This window comes from Nothoprocta perdicaria, unplaced genomic scaffold (assembly GCF_003342845.1).
Source record: "Nothoprocta perdicaria isolate Ctin4 unplaced genomic scaffold, notPer1 scaffold_6, whole genome shotgun sequence".
Taxonomy (NCBI): Eukaryota; Metazoa; Chordata; class Aves; order Tinamiformes; family Tinamidae; genus Nothoprocta; species Nothoprocta perdicaria.
Genome location: NW_020455865.1, coordinates 2052764 through 2077792, shown reverse-complemented (window position 1 = coordinate 2077792; position 25029 = coordinate 2052764). Strand labels below are relative to the sequence as shown.

Here is a 25029-nt window from a genome sequence, read left to right as displayed (position 1 = left end):
CTACAACTCCCGGCATGCCGCGCGCTCCGGTGGYGTCCTTCCGCTTCCGCCCGCCGTGCCGCGTCCGCCCCGCCGCTGAGGAGGCGCCGCGGGGCCGGGGCCGGGAGCGGGTCCGGGAGCGGGCGGAGCGCGGGGGGCGGCGCGGGGCGCCCGGCGCTGCTGCTGCTGCTGCTCCTCCTGCTCCTCCTCCCCCCCATCCCCGCGGGGCCCGGCCGCGGGTCACCTTCATGGGCGGGCGGTAGCGCGGGGCGCCGCGCCGGGGCCCGGGGCCATGTTCGTGCAGGAGGAGAAGATCTTCGCCGGGAAGGTGCTGCGGCTGCACGTGTGCACCGTGGAGGGCGCCGAGTGGCTCGAGGAGGTCGCGGAGGACACCACGGTGGAGAAGCTCAAGGAGCGCTGCCTCAAGCACGTAAGCTCCGCGGGGAGAGCAGCCTCGTAAACACCCCCTGTATATATTTAGTTATTATAACACCCTTTTACTAAATAAACACGTGAAAACARATATTTCTGCGCTCGCACTCCTAGCCTGCCCCCTCTGCCACTCTCGTTTTCCTGCCCCCGGCCCTGCGAGCACCTCCCGTTCGGAAAGCGAGGGCTATTTTGAGACCTGGGTGCGCTGGCAAACGCCGGGTTGGGGGGAAGTCGCTCTGCAGGCTGTCGGTGCAGAAAGGGGGGGTCTGGGGGCTGCAGCAGCATCCGGCCCTCCTTGCGTATTAAGCTCTTTATATCCTGGTGACCGTTTGTTGGCATTGGTTACTGCTGAATTCCCAACAGAGACTAGAGTCTGTCTGGAAACAAAATGTTGTTTCCAGCTTGTATTTTAAGGATAAATAATGAAAGTAATGGCTGTGGGGAAGGGCTTCCTTTTTTATGGAAAAAAAATCATAGTATTTTGACCTGTGTGGGCGCTAGGGTGGGTTTCTTTGGCGCGCTAACAGACTCTTCTAATGCTTTCCCAGTGCTCTGAGGATTGGGGTCTTAATGAGCATGTTCAAAGAGTAAGTTTCTAATCACTCTCTGTAAGAAAATATGTAGGAAAATACACCGCTGCATTCTGTGGAAGCTGAGCTGGAAAATGGGGTCTTTTCGTATTCAAACTTGTATGTTTGTGGTTGTTAAACATCAARACCAGTGGTTTAAAAACCTATTGGATTCAATTTCCAAGAGCTGCTATAACTGTGCTTTATCTTAAAGCAAAGATGTGGTTGATAAGAACAGTGTTATGAGATAGTGATTTCTGAGCAGGGCTGTTCTGAAGATGGAGACGAAAAACTCGAGTCAAAAGCTGTGGGAATTCTTGCTGAGGGGCTTAGTGAAGCTCCTTTAACTGTCAGGGGAAAGGGGCCAGGACCTCTGCTCTGACCTCTGAAAAGGACTGCAGGTAGTAAAAGGGTTTTCATCTTCAAAGTGCTTCAGACATGTTAAGAAATCTTGTAGTTATTAATAACTCCAGGTTGCAATATGAGAACATCCTTCAGGCTGTGGTTAACTGATCACATCTTTCAGGTAAGTTCAGGCTGTGGTAGGTTATTTAGATCGCTGCGTTCCCTGGTGAGCACGAGGTAGAGCGGGGATGGATGGCAGCCCAGGTGCTCTCTGCAGTGAGCCCTGGAGTTGCTTGTTTTTAACTCAAACCTCTGGGAAGCGCAGGGGACAGCACGTGTTTTTCTGGCTTGATCTTCACAGGTGCTTTTWGATTCGGAGGTGAGAACAGCTGCATCTGGCTTTCTCCATCTCAGGTTGGCTATCACCTTTTTTGAGGCCAAAAGAGGTTGTGTTGCTGGAGGGAATGGCTGAGTGGCTCTCCCTGGATTATTGGTGCTCATGGAAGGGTAAAATCGCGTGGAGTGATGGTCACACACATACGTGGAGCCCTGAAAGACCCTTGGTGCTCAGGAAGCTTAAGTGAGTTGACATTCACATGTAGTGAGAGCCAGGGCAGAAGACAAATTGATAATGTGAATGGGGATGTTTGATTTCAGCTCTCTGCTGCTTTATGCTAATGGTGTGGATTTGCATAACCATTATCCATAATATATAGCTTTATGGAGGGGAAAATAGCCAAAGGGAAAATCATGAGTGGTGATCATGGGGTTATTGCAATAGATCTTGATAATGCCTTGATATAATTTATGCAGCTACCTTTTCTGCTGATTATATAAGACTCAAAGTTGTTGAAATCCTTCTCGCAGGAAGCGAAGGAAGATGGCATTTGTTGGGGTGTCCAAATTAGGGAGGTGGGTGCTCTGTCTCCCTCCATAACATCCAAATGCTTACTGATCTCTGAAGAGTTGTTCTATGATATTTTTTCCTAAGTTTTTTTTATATATATATATATACATAAAACATTTGCTCACAGACTCGGGCAAAATTACTTATGAGTTTTATCTGTGGACCTGTAACAATTCAGTGATGATTACATAATTTAATAATTTCAGTAATGTTACATAGCTAGTCTGTGGCAGGGGATTGAGGGAAGGAAATTGCGTCCTTTCCTAGATACTTTTCAGCTCAAGCTTTACCATTAAAGCTTTCTTTCAGAGCTGTTGCTGTCCCTGTGCAGAGCCCCAGCACCTCAGCAGGGGCTCCTGGTGCAGCCCAGCTGGCAGGACTGAGCCCCAAGGTCTTGGGAGGTCTCTTTAAAATGAGTCTGTTCCCCTGGGAGCCAGAACTGGGAAGCTCAGTCAAGCCTAGCACCCAAGCCCAGCCTGTGTGTTCTCCTTATCTATAATTCTTGTGCCCAGACTGGCGTTTCCAACTAATGTGCTGTGTGCATGTAAACTGCCTCACCCTGCTAAGCAAGCTACAGGTAGAAGCTTTTAGTGTTTTTGTTTTCCTTCACGTGCCGCAGTGATCCTCACTCACCTGGTTTTCAGGTGCAGAACAGAGGTATGAGGTACAGCATGCAAGGCTAAGGTGGGTTCRTGCCCCTACATATGTTTTGGATGCTTTGTGAGAGAGGAAGGTGGTTTAACCACCCAGGGAGTGTCAGCACTATTTAAAAATGTTTCTGTTAATGAAAGCAAACAAACAACAAAACCCTTTTCGTATTTAAAAGCAAACAAACAGCCAGCTTTGTGGTTTATCGAGATTCCAAGTACTGAAAATAGTATCCAGTATCAGGACTTGCAAGTTTGGTGGTTGCTCAGGCATCTGTGAACAAAAGCTTGCTGGGAACTCCCATATTAGAAAGAAATGCAAATATTTATGCTGCGAGCAACAGCATAAAACATACAGCAGGTTCTGTCCTTCACCTTTTGTGCACAGAGGTGCAAGAGCTTCTCTTCAAGGCAGCTGTGTCCTTGACTGCACGTAGGGCAGTGCACGTGGACCACCAGGCTCCAGGTGCTCCCTSCTTTCTTGGCTTCCCTTTGCTTGTGTGACAGGCCCTCTTCCCTGCATAGGGAATTCTTCCTAGGAATTCCCAGGACTCTTCCTGTGGGCAGGAAGATGTAGAAGGTGTCCATGGGACTTCAGCTTTACAACAGCTTTACTAGGGGAAAGCCTGAAAAAAACATTGCCTTGAATCCATGGGTTGCTAAGGGTGAGAAGGTGATTACTGGCAGTTTAGTTTTTCAGTTGCGCTTTCATGTCATTAGTAAATGTTATGGTCATATACGTGCACAACCTGATATGTGCAAGGAAAAAATAACATTGGCAAGTGCTCCAAGTGATTGGCAAGTGATTACTTGCAGCAGGTTCCATTCCCCCTGGTTCGTGTATTCAAATTCTTCTCTTTTGGGGTATGATCTAAAGATCTGTGAAGTTAATATTGAGCTTTATCAGATGTGAGATGTTCTGCTGATGTCCTTATGCATTTTGGATAACTTATTGGATCAATTATAGGAGCTACTCCCCATTGCTGTAGACCTTAATGCATTCTTTGGCCTTTGTTCAGCAGTTCATATACTGAAGCATTGGTAAGAAGTTATACAAAGCAGGACTGAAATGTTCTCACTTCAGTCCTGTTGAGAACTGTGCAGAATTTCAGGTGAAGTGAAGATCTGTGATTGAAAACAAGTGAAAAAAGAGCAAGTGCTTGAACTCCAGGTGTTGCGGTCAAGATAAAGTGGTGATGGACTCTATCAGTCTCCTTCAAAGGAATTCTTTTAATGGCAAAAGCTATTGCAAAACTGGGTTAACTGTGGGTCCTCAGGCATACTTGTCTTGCTGCAAATGGCATTTAACTGTGAGTATTTGGAACTATACTCAGGCCTAGGGTGACTTAGAGAAACTTTAAGCAAAATTTTACTTCAGGGGCACCAGTTGATCTGAGTGAATTTGTGCTTTGCCATCCAGTGCATCCCTTTCATGCTAAATTCTGAGTATTTGGTCCTATATTGCCTGCTTGCAATGATTGGGCTGTAAGAGTAGGTCTTAGAACCTGTTTAAAGAGATTTAAGAGCATCATAATTAATTGGAGCTTAGGTGTTCTCTTTGCCAAYTATTCATTTCAAGCTAACAGTGAAGGAGGGCTAGAATCTTTCCCACTTTTGATTATTTCGTTCCAGGCAGAAACTTGGATACGCAAGGGAGAAACCCATTTGCCTGCTTGTTGCTGTGGTTGGAGCATCTTTACAGCACAGCTCAAGCCTTGGTTCCTTTAACAAAATGCATTCTGTGTACTGGCCTCTAGCATATTTCACCATTACTTAAGCTTTTAAGATTCACCACATACAAACTGTGCCATCATTTAGTAGTCTCTGAAGTGCAAAGTGCAGAGATTCATGCAGGAGGCTTATTATTGCTGTCTTCTCATCTGCAATATTTATTATCTTCTGCAGTGTGTACCTGGGAGCTTGGAGGATCCAAAAACTGTGACACATCATAAGTTGATACATGCTACTTCTGAGAAGGTGCTGACAGACACAAAAACAGTGTTAGAGGAGAATATTCAAGATAGAGGTAAAACTTCCCCCCCCCCCCCCCAACTCTCCCCTTTTTATCCTATCAGCCTGGAAACATGAAACTATTTTATTATTTGGCAAGTTGCAAGCTGTGACCTTTTAGTATCTACTGCCAGCCTCAACATGAGGAAGCTAATAAGATGGCAAAGAGGGAAGAGGAAAAATACTTTTTCTCTAGGGAGGGGGAGGAAACGGCATTAACTGCTTGGTCATAGCAAGCTGTTGGGCAAGTGCTTCTTTGCTTCTTGCCCTGCGGCGTGTCCTGCTGCTGTCAGGGAGGTAAGACAGCAGCCAACAGCTGATTGTCACTGAGCTGCCGAGCTGAACAGTTCTCGCTGACTCTCTTGCTGCTTCGTGTGGCAGCCAAAAGCCAGTATGTCGATCCCTTTGCATTCTGGCCAGCTGGACAGATGAGGGTTAACAGCATTCACCAGCCATCTGTTGGTCTTGGCTGTTATATATGGATCCAGGCCTGGGAAACTTGTTGCACAAAGCACGATTTGTTTGCTTTTTACTTGCTTAATGTGATGGAGTAAAAAAAATAGGGCATGTCCTGCTGTATCTGGCTGAAGGATGCAGATGCTGCCCAGGCCAGGGCTGATTTGGGCCCCAAGCAGTGTGTCCGCTCCCTTAAAATACCTCTGGTAATAAGTGGGGAGCTTGAAAAAGATGCCTTGTCATGGCGAAGTGTTAGCTTTAAAAGACTGAATCAAGTGTGTGGTGCTTGGTCTGGGGTATCTGAAACTGAAGGCTCTGCCCTTGAGATTTGCCTTTGTGGTGGCCAGTGATGCACCCTGCTGCAGACAGTGACAATGGCTCTGCTGCCGCTTGTGTGCAGAGGTGAGTGARCTTCAGCCTGGTGCTAGGAGCTGCCACCAGAGCTTTGGATTTGACTTACTATAGTCAAGGCCCCAGGTGGAAGCAAAATCCCCACACCACACGCAGCCTTTCTGCACTGCTTCCCCAGTGGAAGCTCAGGAAGCACTGTTGTACTCGTATTATAATGGGCCAATTACTATATTAATACAGCCACAATACAGCAAGACGTGTGGAGCCTGTGGTATTCTCTGAGGGTGTTGTGTGAGGAGAGAAACCAGTAGTAATGAAAATGTAGCTGAACTCGGGTGCTACCATCCTACCATTACATGAGTACATCTGTTTTAACTGATGTCAAGCTCTGTCATCATGTCTAGTGCTTTGCAGCTGTAAAGTATCTCTCAGGAGTTATTTTCACTTTATTTTCTAACACGTTTCAGTATCATTCTCTTCTAGATGTCTTACTCTTAATAAAGAAGCGTGTACCCCCTCCACTCCCTAAAATGGCAGATGTATCAGCAGAGGAGAAGGTGAGTTTGGATGAGTTCTTGACTATCCTTGTTTAACAGCTTTATTATGGAGTTTCTGAAGGACTACTGGGCTCTGCTGCTTTTTTGTAGAGGCAAATGTACCCAGCTAAATACTGTAGAATCTATTTCACCTTCTAAACTTCTAAAGGAAACTAATTTTCATTTTTAATTTTGAGAACATTTGCCTTAGAATAAAAGATGCAGATATGCTTTGTGGAGGTAATATAGATTTGATCTTTGAATAAATGGCTAGTAACCGTGCAAGTGGGGCCATGCAGCAGGTTCAGTTTTGCTCTGCAATCCCAAAATGGTATTGGTGCTCTTAATCCTTTGTACTGCTAGACTACTGCTGCTCAGCTGCAAGCTACAGAGCCTTGCCTGGTGCCCTGGTGAAGGATATAAAATTCCCACCAGCCGTGTTTTTTGCTGTGTTCTTTGTTCTGTGGATAATGGGTTATGAAACCTGATCGTGTCTCCTATCTTTTAGAGGAAACAGGAGCAGAAAGCTCCTGATAAGGATGCTATTCTCAAAGCAACTGCAAATCTGCCTTCTCGCAATGTCGATCGCACTGTGGCCCATCACAACATGAGGGATGTAAGTATTAGACTTTTTTTCTTTAACCTTGTGCACTAACATCCGGGCAGGCTTTTTTCTTACATAAGCTTTTTTATACCCTGTGAATATGATTAGTCTTTTTTCCATAATAGGAATTCAGGTATAAAAATATGTATCAAACTCAATTGCATGACTTGAATCTAAATCTTCTTAAGCTATTCAGTGATTAGGAGGAAAAAAGCCTCCAAACCTTCTGTACTGAATTGTGATTTGAAGTGCTGCTCATGCATAGGAGAGTTCAGTAACTGTTTTTAAGATCTGGAAAATGTGAAGTCAGTTATAAGTGAAAAGGGAGAATTGCTTTCAATGTCTTAGCTCTGCATTCTCTAGTGTACAGTTACTATTATGTGTTTAAACGGGTGATGTTTTTTAACTGTAGAAGGCTTAAGTAATCAGTCACTGTAACAATTAAGAATATTTTATTCAGTCTGAAATAGCTCGGATGTTTACACTGTCTTTCATATTCCGTGGCTTTGATAAGAGAAATTATTCTGAAACTTGGACTTCAGTAGTTGAATGCAGCTCTTATATCTTTGGCAGTGTGTAGCTACTGTCCCTTCTGTACCATTAGGGGTATGAGGTAGCAAACATGCCTACGTACTGCATAGTGTTAAAATGTCCTGTCAGCCTAAAAAGGACTGGCATTTAAACTGGCATTTAAGTTATTTAATGGCTAATGTGACCTTCTGGACGGAATTATTAAAAATAAATGCCCAAGTGAAGAGAACGTGTGATGCAGCAGTTCAGAAATCTTGGTTTAGGTTGCCCAAATTCAGGTTACTAGAAAGCAAACTAAGAAAACTTGCCTCACAGGAATGAAGGTCCCTGCTTGCTAAAAGCAGCAGATAGTCACAGTAGCTCTGTACCAGTGCTATCTTCTTACAGCCCTTTGCCAGGTGGGAGTCATGTTTCTGTGGAGCAGTGAGTTTTCCTGGATGCTCTGCTGCTTGTGGTGCTGAGCAGGGGACTGTTGTAGAAATAAAAGGACCTTTCTGCCTGCTACATCTTGCTAGAGCAATTCAAAGGAAGCACCCAATGCTTGAGAGTCTAAACTACAAAAAATTCTTCACCTTCCCTGCAGTGGGGGGTAGATGTTGGCAGAGATGCTAACAATAGATATATTAAGATTTAATAACATCTGATAACTTGCTATCTAAATGTTTTGACAGTTTCCTTTCTTGCAGTTCCAGACAGAGCTCCGGAAGATCTTGGTTTCTCTCATAGAAGTTGCACAGAAATTGCTAGCACTGAATCCAGATGCAGTTGAGCTATTTAAGAAGGCAAATGGTATGAACGTATCTTTATGGTTATTAATTTCATCCCAGGAACTTGCTTCCACAGCAGGAGAAAAGGCTTGCCGAGTGAAGCAAAGAACTTGCAGAAATACCAGAGGTGTAATAATTTTGAGGCAAAGATTTCATCTTGTGCTGTTGGCTGTATAAAATTAAGTCTTTTGGGATAGATGAAAAATTGATTTAAAAGTAAAAGTGCTAGTAGTAAAACTGGAACACTTGCACCTTGTTGGGGGTGAAGAATTGTTGAAAATTCGCAAGCAAATAGCTAAATGAGGAAGAATGTAGCTGTTGATGTGCTCTGTGACAAATGTTTGCCCTTCATCTGGTAGGACCAAATCTCACCTTTTTAAATAAACTATGTGAACCTTTTACACGGTTATTCAGTGATGTGGACATCCCATGGGAATGTGAGAGTTTGTTGTCAGAGACTGAATGCACACAGACAAGGTTTTTTGTCCTGGAAAAATCTATCTGATTCAGATCAAGCTGAATGCAACAAACAAAATAGTGAGATAGCAGATTTGGTGCAGAAACAAAAGTGGGGATTTGAAGAGGAGAATGGGATTTGAACTTAGCATGTCTCTTTCCATTGGGGAAAGGATTTATTTTAGCTCGACGTACGTCTGAATGTTGGTCTTTGTGTGTATATGTAGCCATGCTGGATGAGGATGAGGAAGACAGAGTGGACGAGATAGCTCTGCGGCAGCTTACAGAAATGGGGTTTCCAGAGAGCCGAGCTGTGAAAGCCCTTCGATTAAATCAGTAAGTGTGCTCAGCCTACTGGCTGTAAATTATTTGGTATGATTAAAAAAGTGTTTGTTTTTCTTCAAAGTCTCTTTATGTGGGTCACCTAAAATTAGTTTGGAGGAAACGCTAGCACAGGAAAACAGGGCTGCCTGAGGCGTTGCACAGATGCAGGTGGTACAGGGTAGGGGAAGCAGTGCTCTACCTGTTCTCCTTGGTCTGTGCTTTGTAAGGCTCTCAGGCTGGCACTGCTCCTAGGTGTTAAACTAATGCTTAGAAATTCAGCTTTTGATGAAAAAGTCCATCCAGAGTGGCCTTTGAGCTGTAGGAATATACTTCATGCTGTTCTTGTTGTTCCTTGACCACAAAGTGTCTGAGATCTTCTGTGAAGAGCAACAGAGCAGCTTATGTCTGAAATGTATTTCTGAGCAACGTGCTTTGCTGTTTCCTCAGTAGTTGCAAATGGTCAGTGATTGATGGGAAATAAAGCCGCTGGTGTGGAGAGTAAGGTGACTCCCTCAGAAATGCCTTTCACAACCTGGAGGTCAAAGTTGGACTTTGCTGCTCTGTCTTTCTGACTTCAAAGATGCTTGTGGTGTCTCAAGTGCATCAAGAATAGAGGTGCTCTGAGAATTGCTTCAAGACTGTGTTTATGAATTCTCATATTAATAAGCAAGTCAACATATGATGGGAATGAATGCAAAGAAAAATGTATGTGGAAGAGGCCTGCTTTTCTGAAGTGTTCCTTATCCCTGTGGGTTTTATTTGCTTTTCAGTATGTCAGTGACACAGGCCATGGAGTGGTTGATAGAACATGCAGATGACCCTGCTGTGGATGCTCCGCTTCCTGGTCAAACTCCATCAGAAGCTGCAGCTGAAGCTGGTGCATCCTCCGCTGAAGCGGTTGCAGGTCCTAGTTCAGAAGTTGGTGGGGAAGAGGCCAAAGATGAGCTGACAGAAATATTCAAGAAGATCCGGAGGAAAAGAGAGTTTCGTCCAGACCCACGAGTATGTGTGTTGTATCTCACTATTTGTATAGCTATTGGGACATAGAGGGACTATGGGCACCATGGAACCCAAATATTTAGTTAAGGGACACTTGTGTGCATGTTGTACTGGCCAGACAGTGTTTTAGTGGGAATCTTTAGGGGCTGCTTAAATTCAGATGGCTGAAAGGAACATTACCTAACTAATACATTGCTGTCTCAGGTACCAATGTCTAAATTACTGGTGCTATTACTTTTACACCTGAAAATCAACTATTGTAACGTGAAATCAAGTGCTGCTAGACTCCAGCATTGCCTTTTGATTGCCCTCAGAGAAGAAAGGATCGCAGGGCAAGAGTGGGTCCTTTGCTATAGAAGAGGACAGAGTAGTATAATTTTATTTAGGGGACATAAGAGAGTATCATCAGTAGATGAAAAGCTTCACAGTAAATCTGTTAGCCTTTCTTCAGCAAGAAGTGAAAATCTTCAGCAAGATTCCAAGATTTGAAGTAAAAATATATGGTGTCATCACACTGCAAACTCACCAGGAGGTGCTCTTTAGAATCCAGCACTTTGTTTTAACAGCTAGAGGTTTCTTGTGATTTCAGCTGGAATCTGTAAACAATGTAGTGATTGACCTAATAATTGAGTATTCCTATAATGATATCCAGGTACAAATACCTAAATACATAATGCTCACTAGCAGACCTAAATACATAATGCTCACTAGCAGTATGTAGTCAACCCAGGAAGTAAAATTAAATCTAGTGGCTAGAACTACAATGGAATGTATGGACATGGAATGTAGATCTCGGTGAGACACGAGCAAAGCTCTGAGGTAAGAGATTCTAGATTAATGGGCTTCCATCCTGCTTATTTAAGATTAAGTCCATGTGCACAGCAGACATTTCAGGTGCACAGCAGATGACAAGTTTGTGGATAAGTCTACGTGGTAGTCTACAAATGGAGACAGCTGTGTATAGCCCTGCAAAAAGCTTCCTGGCCACAAGGTGAAAGGATGTGATTGTTGTTGTTTGTGTGTTAAATGTTGTATTAATTAAACCGTGCAAATCTATTGTAGGCTGTCATTGCCCTGATGGAGATGGGGTTTGATGAAAAAGAAGTGGTAGATGCACTGAGAGTAAACAACAACCAGCAAAATGCAGCTGTGAGTACACTGCGATTTGTTTCTTACTGCTATAATAATTGCCTGCTCAACCGATTTGTTTATCATTAATTGTTTTTGATTGTATTGTAAAGCCAAAACATTACTGAAATAGAAATAAATGCTTTCAGTGTCCCTTGCAGAATAGTTGCACAACTGGAATACAAAAAGTTTTTAAGATATTTAAAAGAACTCAGCCTGCGTAGGGTTAAGGCTGATGCAGTATTATATGGATTTTCAGAAAGCTTTTGAAGAGCTCCTTCCCTCGGGATTGCAACTAAAGAAGTTATCCTATCATGAGAAAGGGGGGGGATTTCCCATAATTAACTGATTAAAGGATAGGAACACATGATGAGGCAAAAGATTCAAGCCATGCGATGTATGAATTAACATTCTGCACTTGTGTATTCCACAGCTTGGGAAGGTCAAGATGTGAAGGTTTTTGAAGACTGACTAGTCTCCTGTTAGTGACTATGTTAAGCAGCATGATGTAGGTGCAGCTGATGGTGACAGAAGCTTCTTTCTTAAGCATCTATTGCTGGCAGCTATCAGAGAAGGGATATTGGGTTGGGTAATTCTTCAGACTGACCTACTGACTGCATGCTGATGCAGTGCCTGCTCTAGGAAACCTGTCTGTAGGATGACTTGTCTTCCCTCAGCACTGAAACATCCAAAGCTAGTGACCATTTATTACCATACGAGGCAATGCTGCTGCTTCTGTTGAAGCAAAGGTTGACTATTTTTTTGCGGAGGGGGGAGAAAAACCCAAGTGAGTAGTAATCTACTGTGAAAAGAAATACCTTTAACTGCAGAAGAGAGGGAGAGAATCATCTTTAACATGCCACTTTGTCACAGGTTTTGACAGACTTTTGTTGTAATGGAACCAGTTGTGAATGTTGTGCCTGTTTTTTTTTTTTTTTTTTTTTCCCAGTGTGAATGGCTGCTGGGAGACAGAAAACCTTCTCCAGAGGACTTAGATAAGGGAATTGACACCAATAGCCCTCTCTTCCAAGCCATCTTAGAAAACCCCGTGGTACAGTTAGGGCTAACAAACCCTAAAACTCTACTAGGTAAGTACTGTTTGGAATACTGTATGGCAACATACACCTCACTGTTAACRTCAGGTCAGAGAAATGGAAAGTAACTTGTGTGAGTTGCCAAACAAAAGCTGAGCTCTAAGACTTTGCCTTGCCAAAGTTGAGATAATGTAGGGGAAGGTGTTTTCCATGTCTTGAGGTTCAGCTTGAAAGCAAAATTTGTGCCACCTTKGTCAGAAGAGCTGTGAGTTTGGCAAGCACTGACTTTATAAGCCTTAAAGTGAAATGTAAATCTCTGGTTTGATGGCTCTTACAGGGGAGGACGATGCAGAATGACCTTGTCCCTGTGTTGTACATAAACTTTGCATTTAATTGTCTCAACTTTATTTGAGGACTTGCTTTTAAATAAAGGGTATATGCACAGCTCTTGGAAGAGTGTCTTTTAAAATACCTGCTTTAAATGTAATTAACAGAATTTGCAAGGCTTTAAATAATTCAAGAGCAGAATATTCTCACCTTGTTTTCTGAACAAATGTTCTCTCTGTTTCCAAGAGGGTACCACACTGCAGCTCAGAATATAAATAGAAAATGAAATGCTATTATATGCATTTGTAAAGCTTGGGTGAGCATGTGAATATATTCCTAATGATGCATCTGCAAATAGCTGATGTCACAGACTTTAATAATGAATGTTTGCATTTAATTGGATGGTTAAAGTTGATAAATCTTTTGGTTTTAAACTCTTGAGTCTGTAAAGAAATAATAGTTATGGGGAAAGCTGGGATCTGTGCTTTTATTTTGGGCTTTGTCAGAGGCATGCTGCATGGCCTTGAGCAAGGTGTTAGTAGTTAGGCTTTCGTTGGTCCTGTTCCAGCATGATTCGATGCTCTTAGTTTTTGATTGTCCAGCTCAGTCTGGACATAAAACTTAAATTTTTGGCTGGCTTGTTCTTCTGCCATACTGGCAACACGACTTTTGCAGTAACTCTCCAATTTTGRTGAATTCTTGAGCTTTCAAAATAAGTAACAGAATTAAAAACTGCCGGTCCCAAAGCAAAGAATAGCCCTGCAGCAATTTCTAACTTTTCTGTTTAAGCATTTAAAACCTTGAAGCCTTTGCAAAAATAAAGGACTAAGTGTGTTACAACTTTGCTCTCTTGGCAGCCTTCGAGGATATGCTTGAAAATCCCTTGAACAGCACCCAGTGGATGAATGATCCCGAAACGGGGCCCGTCATGCTGCAGATCTCTCGGATCTTCCAGACACTGAACCGCACGTAGAGGGGGGTGCCGGCCCACTGTGCCACTTCCTCCTGTCCCTCGCTCCACCKTCCTGGCCGGAGGGCACGTGGCTTGCTGGGCACGGGGAGAAAAAGCCTTCTGCCCGGCCAGGGGGGCTCGCAGGACAGCGTGGGTAGTTGTGGCCMACCTGAGGTTCTTGCCTTGTGCATTTAGTGTTAGTGGAAGAGGTTTGAAGACTTATTTTTGTTTTGGGGTTTTAGGTTGAAAAAAATATTATATATATACAAATATAGGAAAAGGTTTTGTGAATGCAATTAAGAATCTGATTGGCGAGATATGTGATGATATTGCTCGTGTTTTAAGCTCCGCAGTAAAAGGCCTGTGACAGTAGTTTACTAGCCAGTTTCACTAGTATCTGGCTAGAGTTTACAAGAGGTCACTGACCACTAGCATAGGATATTAATCATCTCCATACAGTATTAACTTATGGATATATCAAATTATAAAAATGCTTTTTAAAATTGATTCTTAGGAAATGTTTTTTAAAAGTCCAAATGTTGGGAGAGCAAGCACATTTCTATCCAAACTTGTTTGTCTTGCATTATAATTTAAATGAAATCATTCATAGATGGAATTCCTTCAATAAATAGCATTACTTTTTCCTATTTATTTTCTGCTTTAGTGTTGTTCAAGTTCTGCAAGGTTTAGGCTCGTAGGTGATTGTCAGCTACATTAAAGATGCAGTATCTCTTTCATGACAGAACTTGCAACAACACCACCACTTGGATTCTCAAGTGCTGCAATTCATAACCTTACACTCTGCCATACCCTAGTGTGAGAAGGCTCTATTCACTCTGTGGTTTTTCCATTTTGACGTGCATGATTTTGGGAAGGGAGGCTTATGTTGAGTTTATTTTTCAGACTCCGTTTACAMAAAGATGCTGTTTGCATGGGTTGAATGGTAATCTGCAAATAAGCAGAAATGCGTATGTTTTTATCTTGCTTAAGGTATTTAAAAGCACGCTTGAAATTACTTTCTCTGAGATGGAAGTGTTTTTCTCTCGCTGTTTTTTTTAAGTCCTGCAAGTACCAAGAATGTTAAGCTGTGTCTTTCCTAGTTTTATCAGAAGACTGACCTGAGCTTCTAATGAAAAAACTTCCAGTGAATAGTCAGATTTTATGATGGGTTATGGTGGTATTATTTTAATGGTCTAAAATGTTTTTTCTTTCAACTTAGTGCCACATGATTGACATCTGTCAAGTCTTATAATACACAGCTTTTCCCTCTTGGAAAGGCAGGCTGTGCAAAACCTGCTTCTCCGTAATACAGAGCAACCAGAGGGAGGTCCTATTCTTAAACAGCACAGAGGGGTCTCTCAAGGGGCTATACTGAGGTCTATCCTCTGCTGCTTGAGAGTGGGCTCTTCATTGCTGGGGCTTGTTGCGTGTGCGTTAGGGCTGTTTTTCTTTGCTGAAAAAGAAAAATGCGGCAGGAGGTAACCCGAAACCCCACAACAAGTTTTGGCCTGAGCTTGGTATCTCATCTCTGTTATTATGCAGCCAAGGCTCTGAAGTTGCCAATTTCACATAATTAATACAAAGGGTGGGGAAATCAAAACAGCATGGGATTTTATCATGGCTTACTATCCCAGTGTTTTTTTATTTTTATTTTTCGTAATTGCATATTAAGCTTGCACTTCAAGAGGGCTGAAACTTTTGCATCTGAAAATTCTGAGCTTTATAGGAATTTATCTTCTATTCACATTGTTTGCTCAGACTCCTGTTAAGAACAGGTTGACAGCCTAACATGAAATAACTTTTCTGTAGCTAGCAAAGCCAGGAACCTGATCTCGGAACCCTGAGTGTTTGGTGCAGCTACTCACGAGTAGTTGTGACTAAAGGCTGTGGCAGTATGAAAACCTGTGGGTTTTTTGTTTGTTTTCCTCATTCCCTGCAGTTTTTGACRTGTCATACTACCAGAGGACGTTGTTATTTGAAATTAAGTCTCTTTCCCTATTCAATCAGGGTAAACTGTCCATAGTTTTAGTGATCCTTTCTAAAAGATGAAGGTGGAGAAGAAAAACTAATCTGAAATATATTCTGGCTTTTGTATAAACAAGACCAGCTTCAGGATCCAGGATCAGGATTCAGGATCAATGCCACGGATACTTTAATAAAAACAGAAGCATCAGGATGGCATCATGTAACAGATGAAGGTAGGAATGCCCAGCCTCACCACCATAACCAAATGCTGCAACTGCAGTTAGAAACCTTTGGATTAAAGGCATACTGCATCTTTAAAATACTTGAAAGCTTGAGAATGTGGTTATTTGTGGCTTTCCTTCCAGGGCTCAAAAGCAAGGCAGCTTCTGATTTGCCAAAGTTTCTTTCTTGGCACGGTTTCAGCAAAGTCTTCCTTGTCTGAGAACTCAAGTTTTCAGTAGTAGGAAAATGCTGGAACTTAAGGTGTGATTGTTCCCAGCAAGGACTAGGAGTTTAAAACAGAAACTACCCTTTAGGTTAAATCAGTATTCAAGAAATTGATAGCACCGGTCTTGTCTTTTGGGGATGAATTAGTACTAGGCTATGGAGCTGTGTCTCCCATGGCAYCTGCATATTGCTACTTCATCATGGTTAATGTGTGGTTTTGGGGAGAGGGATTAAGACTTTGTGCTTGCAAAAGTATTGATCCTTTTCTCCCCACTCCCTCAAAAATCACTGCTACTGAGTTAGCATGTGCAAGGACAGATCTCCCGGTGCAAGGAGAGAGTAGCAAGGCTGCTGCCTGCGGGYGCACTGTCTGAAGGGTGCATGTCCTATGGTTCTGGTCTGTAAGGCAACGAGATCCCCGAGCTCTGTGAGGAAGAACTACTCACAGGAATTAAGGATTTGCACATTWGTCTCCTGTGCTTGTGCCTGTCCAACTTAAAGAGCAAAGACAGCCACAGTTGGGTGTCTCATAACATGGTCGAGGAAATATTTGGAAGACCAATGAAATCAAGGAAAAGGGAAGAAGGGATGTGGCAGGTGACTCATCTAATGCAGCATCTATTTCTTGCAGTTCTTCTGACTCTGCCCCATTGGTTGATATGGACAATCTTCTACCTTTTGATATTACATAACTCCTGAAAGCTAGCTAGCTATTTATTTAAATATATGTAACTTATAATTTTTGTCATCAAAGCTTTGATATTTTTAATAGAAATGTACTATATGGAAGTTTGTTCTCAGGGCTTCATATTTATACTGTCTTTACACCCCTTWACAGCAGGGGTGCATTTAAAGAGTTGTATTTGGGGTAAAATGCTGTCGGTCAATGCAACTCGGACCTGGGTTGGTCTTGACCAGTGAGGCAGAGCTAACTAGAATTATTTATTCTAATAAATTCATAGTCTTAGAGACAGTCCAAAGAACCTGCCATTCTTTTCTGTCCTTGGGAGTGGTGGCACGAGTCTTTTCTCTGAGCTTGTGGCATCGTTGCATCAGGATGGTCACAGGAGGCTGCCCAGCCGCTTCAGTTCGCTCATCTTTACGCTGTGTCAAGGACACTTCTGCTCTCCAAGCAGCTGGAAAATTAACTTGCAATCTTCCTAGTACAGCCATTAACAACTGCTGTTCTAGGAAGGCTCAAGGTTCACTTCTTGCAGAGCTCTTAAACCTCCCACTAATTGCATCTCTTTGGCTGCTCACAGCCTGCCTGTATGGCCCAGAACTTCGGCCCCCATTTACTCTCCTCACTCTCACAATGATAAACTTAGCTATGAAGRCCAATCCCCCAAAGACAAGAAGTACTTAAGTGGTTATTGAAATCCTTTTTAGTTGGAACAGTTATTTTCATGAGGCTGAGTATCTGCAATACACTTTGCAACACTTAAATAAGTGACTTTCACCAAACGAATGTATTGGAACACTGTCAGCAGGTGTTACCTGTGGAACAGGTACGGAGGTTCGCAGTGATCTCAACTTCAGTGGCAGCTKTCCAGAAGTAGTGTGCATGGGATAGTAGCTCGTCCAAAATAAAAGCCCCATTTTTCTACTTTTAATAAGCAGCATTTTTACTAACAGGTAGAATAGCATCGTTTGCAGCAGGGTTTTGCCAGCTGGTTATAACTCCTTCAGCCACTAACTACTAACAGAGTCCTCCTCTCTAGACGGCGCTTCTCCTGAAGCGTTTGTGTTGGTGGCTCCTAGGGCTGGGACAGTGAATTAACCTGGCCAGTGTCACAGTCCCTGTCACCCCTCAGAGGGAAAGAAGTTCTGTAGAGTGAGTCTGCACAAATGTGGCATCGTCGTGGTCGTCGCCTGCACCCCGATACCGAGGTGTAGCCTAAGGTTTGTTGAGAACCTTTTGTCCTAGACTTAAAGGCCTTCAATGCAGAACTTGTTTGCAGCATGTGATTTTTCTCCAATAAATTTAAATGCATTGTTCTTGCTGAATTTGGATATAGTTTGATATCATGCTGTGAGGAGAGGAAAGCAATTGGATCATGTTTTTAAACTAAGTCCCACAAAACTAAATGTCTCATTACAGCAAGTAAGAAGCCTGTAGCGAGTTTTTAATTTGTGTATTTTTATCCTAGTTTAATGAACTGTACGAAAATGTGTTTTGCCATCGGGCACTCACCACACAGCAGCACCAGTAAGATTATTTTGCAAGGTACTGACCATTTTTCATTTCACCTGTGTATAAAACAGATCCGGCGCACGGGAACTCTTCCATGGAAGTGGCACTGATGTGTGGCATGCACTGCTGTTTACAAGATGTAATGTTACTTCATGAAGCTGAGCTAGGGCCAGCATCCCTGAGCCTGGCGAAATCAGGGGTCATTCTAGATGTGCCAGAGTGGGTCCCTGACCTCTCCTGCTTTGAGACAGCAGCCCTCTAGGCAAAATCAAGGAATTGCTACTAATTTGTTAATGTTTTAAAGCTTTGTCTACTGAAATGTATGGCTAGAAGTTGGCCAAGGGTTGTTGGCCAAGCCAGACTTGTTCGAACTGAAGCGCGTTCCCTACCTTCAGCACGTGGCGGTCATAACCACGAGCGAGGCTGGAATGAACGCTGAGGCTTTAAACCTGTTCTCACACACACACACACACACACACACACACACACTAAAGACACTGATGTTGTGTTGTAAATTTATAATATATCTTAAAAATAAAGTTTTTTGATTTATTACAGGCTGTTCTGGAACATCATTTCGAAGAATAATAGCAGTTATGAATTCACACTGTTTGTTTGTATTAGAGTAACAGGAAAAAAAGCTATTTCGATAGCTCGTCAACAACCTACAACATGATTTGAACAGAAAATCCTGGTTTAGCACTTGTTTCTGCACCTGGAAGGCATTTCTTTGCTTTCCAGAAACAACAGCTTTCCTGTTTAAGGGCTGTGTGAAGTATTTGGGGCTCCCCTGTGACAGATGGTGCCATGTAACGGGGATTGATCTTGACTGACCAACTGCTGGTATCTTCTCCCACAGCGAGAGGGAATCCCTGAGGAGGAGAAGGGAGCTCGAGCAGCCGGCAGCAGTCGGCAGCGGGGTGTGCACGTGAGTAAACCCAGGTGCCCTTTGGCTCGCGTGGTGCCAGCRGCGCTGCTGGCTCCTTGGCATGGAGCTGGGAAGCGCCTCCAAGTCTTGCCCACGTGTGTGCGGCTGCGGGGAGGACCCAGGGAGGTGTAAATGTGTGAGGTGGTTTCCCTGGAGAACAGGTTTGGTTGTCAGCGTTTCTACCCTGCGTACAGGGTAAGGAGGAGCASCTGCAGCAGCTGTCAGCACAGCCGTGTTGCGGCAACTTGGGAAGAGTTTGGAGAAACCATCATGGCATTTGTGGGGAGAGGGCTGGACCAAGACCTCTAAATGCTTCTTATTGGTGCAAACTTTCAAATGTTATAACCTACAGATATAACATCTATATAATATACATACAGATATAAAGTACAGATTTTTTTGTCTTGAATGGCCTATAATTTAGATTTCTTTAAACGCACAAATTAGCAGCAGGATGCAGGACAGATCAAAGACCCRTCTTTGCAGTAATCCACTTCTTAACCTACCAGCAATTTGTGGTGTATCATTTAGCTGATGATGCTTCTGAACCTGAACTGGTACAGCAGGTCTGTGCAGAAATCCACACCTTAAAAAWTTAAAAAGTAGCTGGTAGGAGAGTGACAAAGCGTGTGGTAATTGCCCTGGTGCTTGCGGGGACGGAGGCRCTGGCCCTCTGCGGTGACAGCAGGACGAGTAACCGCTGCCTGCAGCTTCCCTCCGAGCCCAGGGCTGCTCCACAAGGGCACGTTGAGCAAATTTGGCTCGTTAGTAACCTCGCCAATGCTAACACACYGGTGTGGCTGGAGAGTGCTCATTTCCTCAATGGGTGGTTTGCTAGCAAGCTCTGTGGGCTTCCAGGGTTACTTGCTGCTCTACCCTGAATTGGAGGTTGTTAGTAGCGCTAACCCCCAGCACGGCTTCCACCAAGGGGGAAAAAAAGGTAGTAAAATAGCAGGAAACTACCAGGTGGCTCCGCTAATGTTGCTGCCTGGACTGGGTTCCAGCCTAAACAGAAGGTGATGGCAGATGCTGCCCGTGAGTTCCTGCAGCCTGGCATTCCCCTTGGTCAGAGCAAGGCTGCAGTCTCCTCTGTGATCAAGGAATATTCTGTCCTGTGTTTGATCTCGCTGCTTGTCAGACAGCGATTCTGTGATCACTGTGATTCTGACCACGGGAGTCACAAGGGGCAGGGAAGAACTGGCCGAAAGCAGCTGCTCTTGAATGTGCTACGGACCCTCCGCTGGAACGCAAGTGGGTGCTAGGGTGGAATTAATGGTGTTAATTCTCTTGGCCCTTGCTACTCAAAAGCCTGAACTTGAACTGCATAAATTTAACTTGTGAACCTGACTGCAGCTGCAGTGGGTGGGAGAGGGGCTTGTGAGCAGGGCAGGCCCTAGGATAGACGTGCGAGACGGCAGCCGCTCAGGGAAGCCGGCCAGAGAGCGTGACCCGAGTAAAGTGATGCCAGAGCCCACGTGTATCGTGTGTCACCAGGAGCCCCGTCCCCTGCAGCCCTCYGGGACAGGACCCAGTAACTTGAGCTGAGCTGGACCTGACCACAGGGACCAAAATAAACCTGGAGAGACAACGAGCTCCCAAAGCCAAAGGTCTAAGGTGGACGTGGTTGAGGAGCTGGTGCCCAAGCGAAAGGCTCGAGAGAGCAGCGCGGGCGGGATCCTGCCTGCAGMCACCACGGCTGTCATGGGGAAGAATTCCAATTCCTGAACCGGTTTTGGTGCGCGGAGGTGACCTCAGCGGCACGGGCCGAGCCTGCCCGCGTGCGGCRACGTGCACGGAGCCGCCGGCTCGTTGGACTGGTTAAACGCGGGCTCTGCGGCCGTGGTGCCGGCGCGGGGAAAGCGGCGGCTGCAGCCCTGTCACCGTCAGCTGGTGCTTGGTGCTCGCTGCCCGCTCGGGCTTTGCTCCTCTGCTGCTGCCGCTGCCATGCTCCGGGGGAAAGCTGCATCCCCAGCTGCTGGGGTTACCTAGCGCTGCTCAGGTTACCTGGCATTCCCAGGCTGTTAGAGCTTGGCCACAACCTGTGTTATAAGAGAGCTGCTGTGTGCACTTGCAGCAAGGGTCATCTCTGGCCTCCTTGGCATTGAGCCCTCAGGTTTTGGTTTTGCTCCATCTGCAYGATCCAGGTGGAGGGGCAGCAGTGCAGCCCTGCTGAGAAATGTGCAAAGAGAGGAAAAATCCCCTCTAAGTTATCCTTTCAAAGGCCCTCGGCCAAGTCTTCCGCTGCTGCTGGCCCATCCCCACCATCTGCCYTCCCCTCTGGCACGAGCTCGGGACTGGGGCGCTCACCCTGTGTCATGGGCTTTGCCCACAGGCTGTCCAGCAAAACAGTCCTGAAATGGGGAAAAACCTTCCACCTCTCTCCTCCTCCAGGAAGCACCGTAATCCATGGTTATGTCCAAAGGGACTAAGCAGGAGGGATATGAACATTTGGGAGCTGCTTTGGGGATTTTTCCAGCCCTATTGCCTGTCCTGGGCTGCCCAGCAGTCCCCATGTGACGGGGAGGGCTGAGATTGCTGGTGGCTCCGAGCGTGCGACCTCCCTGTTCTCGCCATCCCTGTGCATGGGTCTCTTGRATTCTGTGGGTTACCCTGTCCATATTTATAGCACAGAGTGCTAAAAAGAAAAGCTCTGGGCACTTGCTCCACACCAAGGAGGGTGCCCCAGGGCCCCCAAGAAGGTGGCTGCAAGTGGGGACGTGGGTGACAGCAGCTGCTGCTCCCCCGGCTGCCTTTGGGATGTTGGAGTGCGTGGGTCTTTCTTGAGTCCAGCTCCTGTTGCTGCAGCRTTGCCATCACCACCGGCGTGCGGAGCCTCGTGCTCATCGTCCTAAAAATACTCTGGTGCATCATGTGTGCCTGGATCAAACGGCGCCCGGAGCGAGGGATGCCACAGCCTGGCTGCTCCGGGCCCGCTCTGCCTGATGGTGCCTGTGGATCCCCGCAGAGCTGCGAATGCAGTGCTCTCCAGGTGGGACAGCTCTGTGGGGAACGGGCCGGAGCAGTCGGACATGCTGCGGGATGCCAGGCAGCGTGAGGAGCTTCCCACACAATTCCCTGGCATTGCCGGGTCTGTGTGAGCTGCTCTGTGGAAGAGGCAAGGAAGGAAACCAGCGTTAACTATTGAATGCCAGCAGCACCRCAGCTAGGTGAGCTCATGAATACAATAAGTTTGACTGCATGAGGTTCGCTGCTACTTATCTGTGCTTAAATTTGTTCCATTCTCTATATTTACATGCAAAATGCTGCCTGCCTGCTGCACGTGGTTCTGCAGAGCGAGGCTGCGGCGTGTTCTCCACGCGCTGCCGAGCGGGAGGTGAGCGGGCGCTCGTGACTGACGCTTGGAAACCTGTCCTGCCTTGCTGCAATTCACCCTCGCACGACTCTTCCCCTGTTGCTAGGAATAATATCCTGCTCTCGCTTCCTACGTGCAAMATAACGAGCTGTCATAGGAAACTGTTTTGTGCAAGGGAGAAAAAGACTCTTTAAAACGGCTAGTGAAACAACTGAATCTGCTTCTTTGCTGCTACCCTATGCATGCTGTGCTGGGGGACAGTGCAGCGGATTTGATTCTCTGCCCTGGGTGCAATTGGCTGCGGTGACACTGAGTGTGGCCCCATGAAGCCCTGAGGGTCTAAGTGAAYGTTAAGTGCTCGGCGCCGGGGCGAGCGACAAGGGGAGTCCTCGGCCTTTCCGACCATCACAAAAACTTGCAAGGATAATATCAGCCAAAAAGGCATGTGTGGACTTTTTTTGTGGTGCTGCCAGAGGGAAAATGTGCCTTTTCTGCTAATAACAACACCATTCCCATGGAAGGGGAGAAAGGGAGTRAAATGTAGGAAGTTATTAGCCCTTGGAAAGCGTGCTGTGTCCTGAGGAAAGCAACCTAAGCTGCACCGAGGCTGCCTGCGTGTCCCGGCACAGCCTCTGCCCYGCTGGCTTTGCTGCTTTTAGCACTAAGAGCATTACTTGCCCGCAGCGCCTATTCCCTGATCCCAAGGGGGTTTTCCTGGCGCTGTGGGAGAGYCCCAGCCTCGCTGGCCTTCCGAGCACCACGGGCAGGAGCTGCTCCTGAGCTGGTTCTTGCTTCCTCCACACATTCCTAACCATACCAGCACCTGCACTGTGCATGATGCCAGTTGGTATCTTCTTAGTGTGATTTTCGGAGCCACTGTCCACAAAGTAGGAACAACTGAAACCCTCTTTCTACTTCTACGTTCTCRTACTGGTAAATAAAAGGGTGTGGGAGAAATGGGAAGTCGAGGCCTGCTCCCAGCAAGGTAGGAATCGGGCACCTGCGTTTATTTTTGCAAGGTGTCGTGTTTGGCTGTGGTGATTTCTCCAAGGCTTTGTGTCCTGCAAGGGGAACGGCAGAGCTGCTGGAAGAGAAGGTCACCGTGTGTGTGTTCCCACTCTGAATGGGGAAGGAAGCCAGGAGAACAGGAAAGTTAYGTCATATAATAAAGCAAGATATTAACGTTTTCCACAAGAGAAGCCTTAAAAGATGTTTTACAGTGGAGTAAKGGAAAGAGGCAAGTGGTATGTGAATTAAGCATGAATTTACTGCTGCTGAGTATGAGGCATTAATTTTCTCATGGGAAGAGCAAACATCTTTAGTCATTTGTCAATGACCCTCCCATTTTAACTGCAGGTGTTTTATCTCCAGGATGGTTTTGAGGGCTCTGGTGTTAGCTGAGGCCCAGTCCTTGCTGAGCTTCTCCAGCATCAGCTAGGACGGTTCCCCCAGCTTCCACTTTTGGACATGCAAAGTGCCAAATCCTGCGGTTCTGGAGACCCACAGGGAGCCGCAGCACATCCCGGAGCAGGCCTGGAGGAGAGGGATACACAGAGCTGGAGGACGACGCTCCAGAAAGGAAGAGAACGTATCAGGAGGGAACACGAAGATCAACGACATTCCCGTAAGGATCCCTGTTTACGCTAAAGTGCTGCCCGTGTCTGAACAACTGCCTTGACAAAAATCTCCTTTTTTGAGTTGTGCGGTAACTTATAAAAACATTGTTTTCTCCTTGCCACATGGCTCTTCTTCCCCTGTTCATTTTCCTTGAGTCTAAGTTTCTGAATTTTTATTCAGAGTGTTCAGGGTTCTGRTTTATACGGACTCAGACTTACCGCAGCTGCCCTAACCTGCCAACCTCTTGAACCACATTTTGTTTCACGCTTTCTAAGTGATTCTGACAAGTTTAGCAAGCAGATCTGTTCTTTATCAACAGCTAAGATGCCCTGGATGCAAAACTAGGCCACTTTTCTTGTGGCACCCGCCTTGTCCCTCCGTCCGGGTCACCGATGTYGCTGTCCCCATCCGTTCCTGGGCCACGTTTTGTGCCCGGGCCGCGGGCTGAACAAAAACATTCCTCTGGTGTTTAAGGGGATTTGGATTGGGCCTTTAATACTTAATCTAGGAACAAAAGCAGCTTGTTATAACAATAAAGCCACAAAATTACAGTGTGCGAAGCCTGTAGAGCAACCTTAGCTCTTCCAGCAGAGGCTGGAAGACGAGGAGGAAGCTCCCGGCGCAGGATTCCCGCTCTCCTTGTTTGCGATCCCGCGTACAGAGGCACAGCAGCCGCTGCCATAACCTTTGAACGTCAGGTCRTTGTTCCTGGTGACGTGAATTAAAACACCCTATGTTTGGAGAAAACCACTGGTGAAACGTGTCTGGTGAAACGTGTCTTGGGGCTGTCTGGCGTTTATGGGGAAAAAACAAAACAAGGCCAGGTGAACGGTAAAGCGGGTGCTGAAATTCCCTGTTCTCCAGGTGTGGTGTCTGCTACCGAGGCCAGGGCACCGGCTGCTGCACCCTGTAAGCTTGCGGGGTAGCACGAGCTGAATAAATGCTCTTTGGGACTAGCGTGGGTGAAAACACTCGTGGTTTCTCCCACGAAGGGCTGGACTCTCAAGGCCCAGGCCATGCCATGTGTTTGTGTGAGGCCAAAGGGGGCCCGGGAATCCCGTAGGAAGGGTGGGAGGGAGCGAGAAGGGGGGGTCCTGCGGCCCCGGGGAGGGTCCCGCRGCGCCGGGACCTCCCCACGCGCGGCCTCCCCGCCACGCGCGGGCCGGCGCCGGTTCCCCCGGCAACGGTTGCCGCGGCGACGGCCGCGCGCC

General features: G+C 45.8%; 1 protein-coding gene across 1 annotated transcript; it reads left to right on the top strand.

Moving 5' to 3' along the window:
• The first annotated feature begins 263 nt into the window (after positions 1–263).
• Positions 264–16667, top strand: UBAC1 (UBA domain containing 1). Its single transcript, XM_026049434.1, has 10 exons — positions 264–409; positions 4785–4905; positions 6180–6253; positions 6741–6848; positions 8054–8156; positions 8818–8926; positions 9685–9916; positions 10976–11062; positions 11991–12129; positions 13260–16667. Exons 1-10 carry the CDS (start codon positions 272–274, stop codon positions 13373–13375), a joined length of 1227 nt encoding a protein of 408 aa, XP_025905219.1. The 5' UTR covers positions 264–271; the 3' UTR covers positions 13376–16667.
• The last annotated feature ends 8362 nt before the right edge of the window (positions 16668–25029 follow it).

Excerpts from the sequence above, each read along its gene's own strand:
- UBAC1 (XM_026049434.1), top strand. The coding sequence starts at position 272 with ATGTTCGTGCAGGAGGAGAAGATCTTCGCCGGGAAGGTGCTGCGGCTG. Across the intron at positions 6,254-6,740 it reads ATGTATCAGCAGAGGAGAAG|AGGAAACAGGAGCAGAAAGC; the intron begins GTGAGTTTGGAT and ends CCTATCTTTTAG. Across the intron at positions 8,927-9,684 it reads AAAGCCCTTCGATTAAATCA|TATGTCAGTGACACAGGCCA; the intron begins GTAAGTGTGCTC and ends TTTGCTTTTCAG.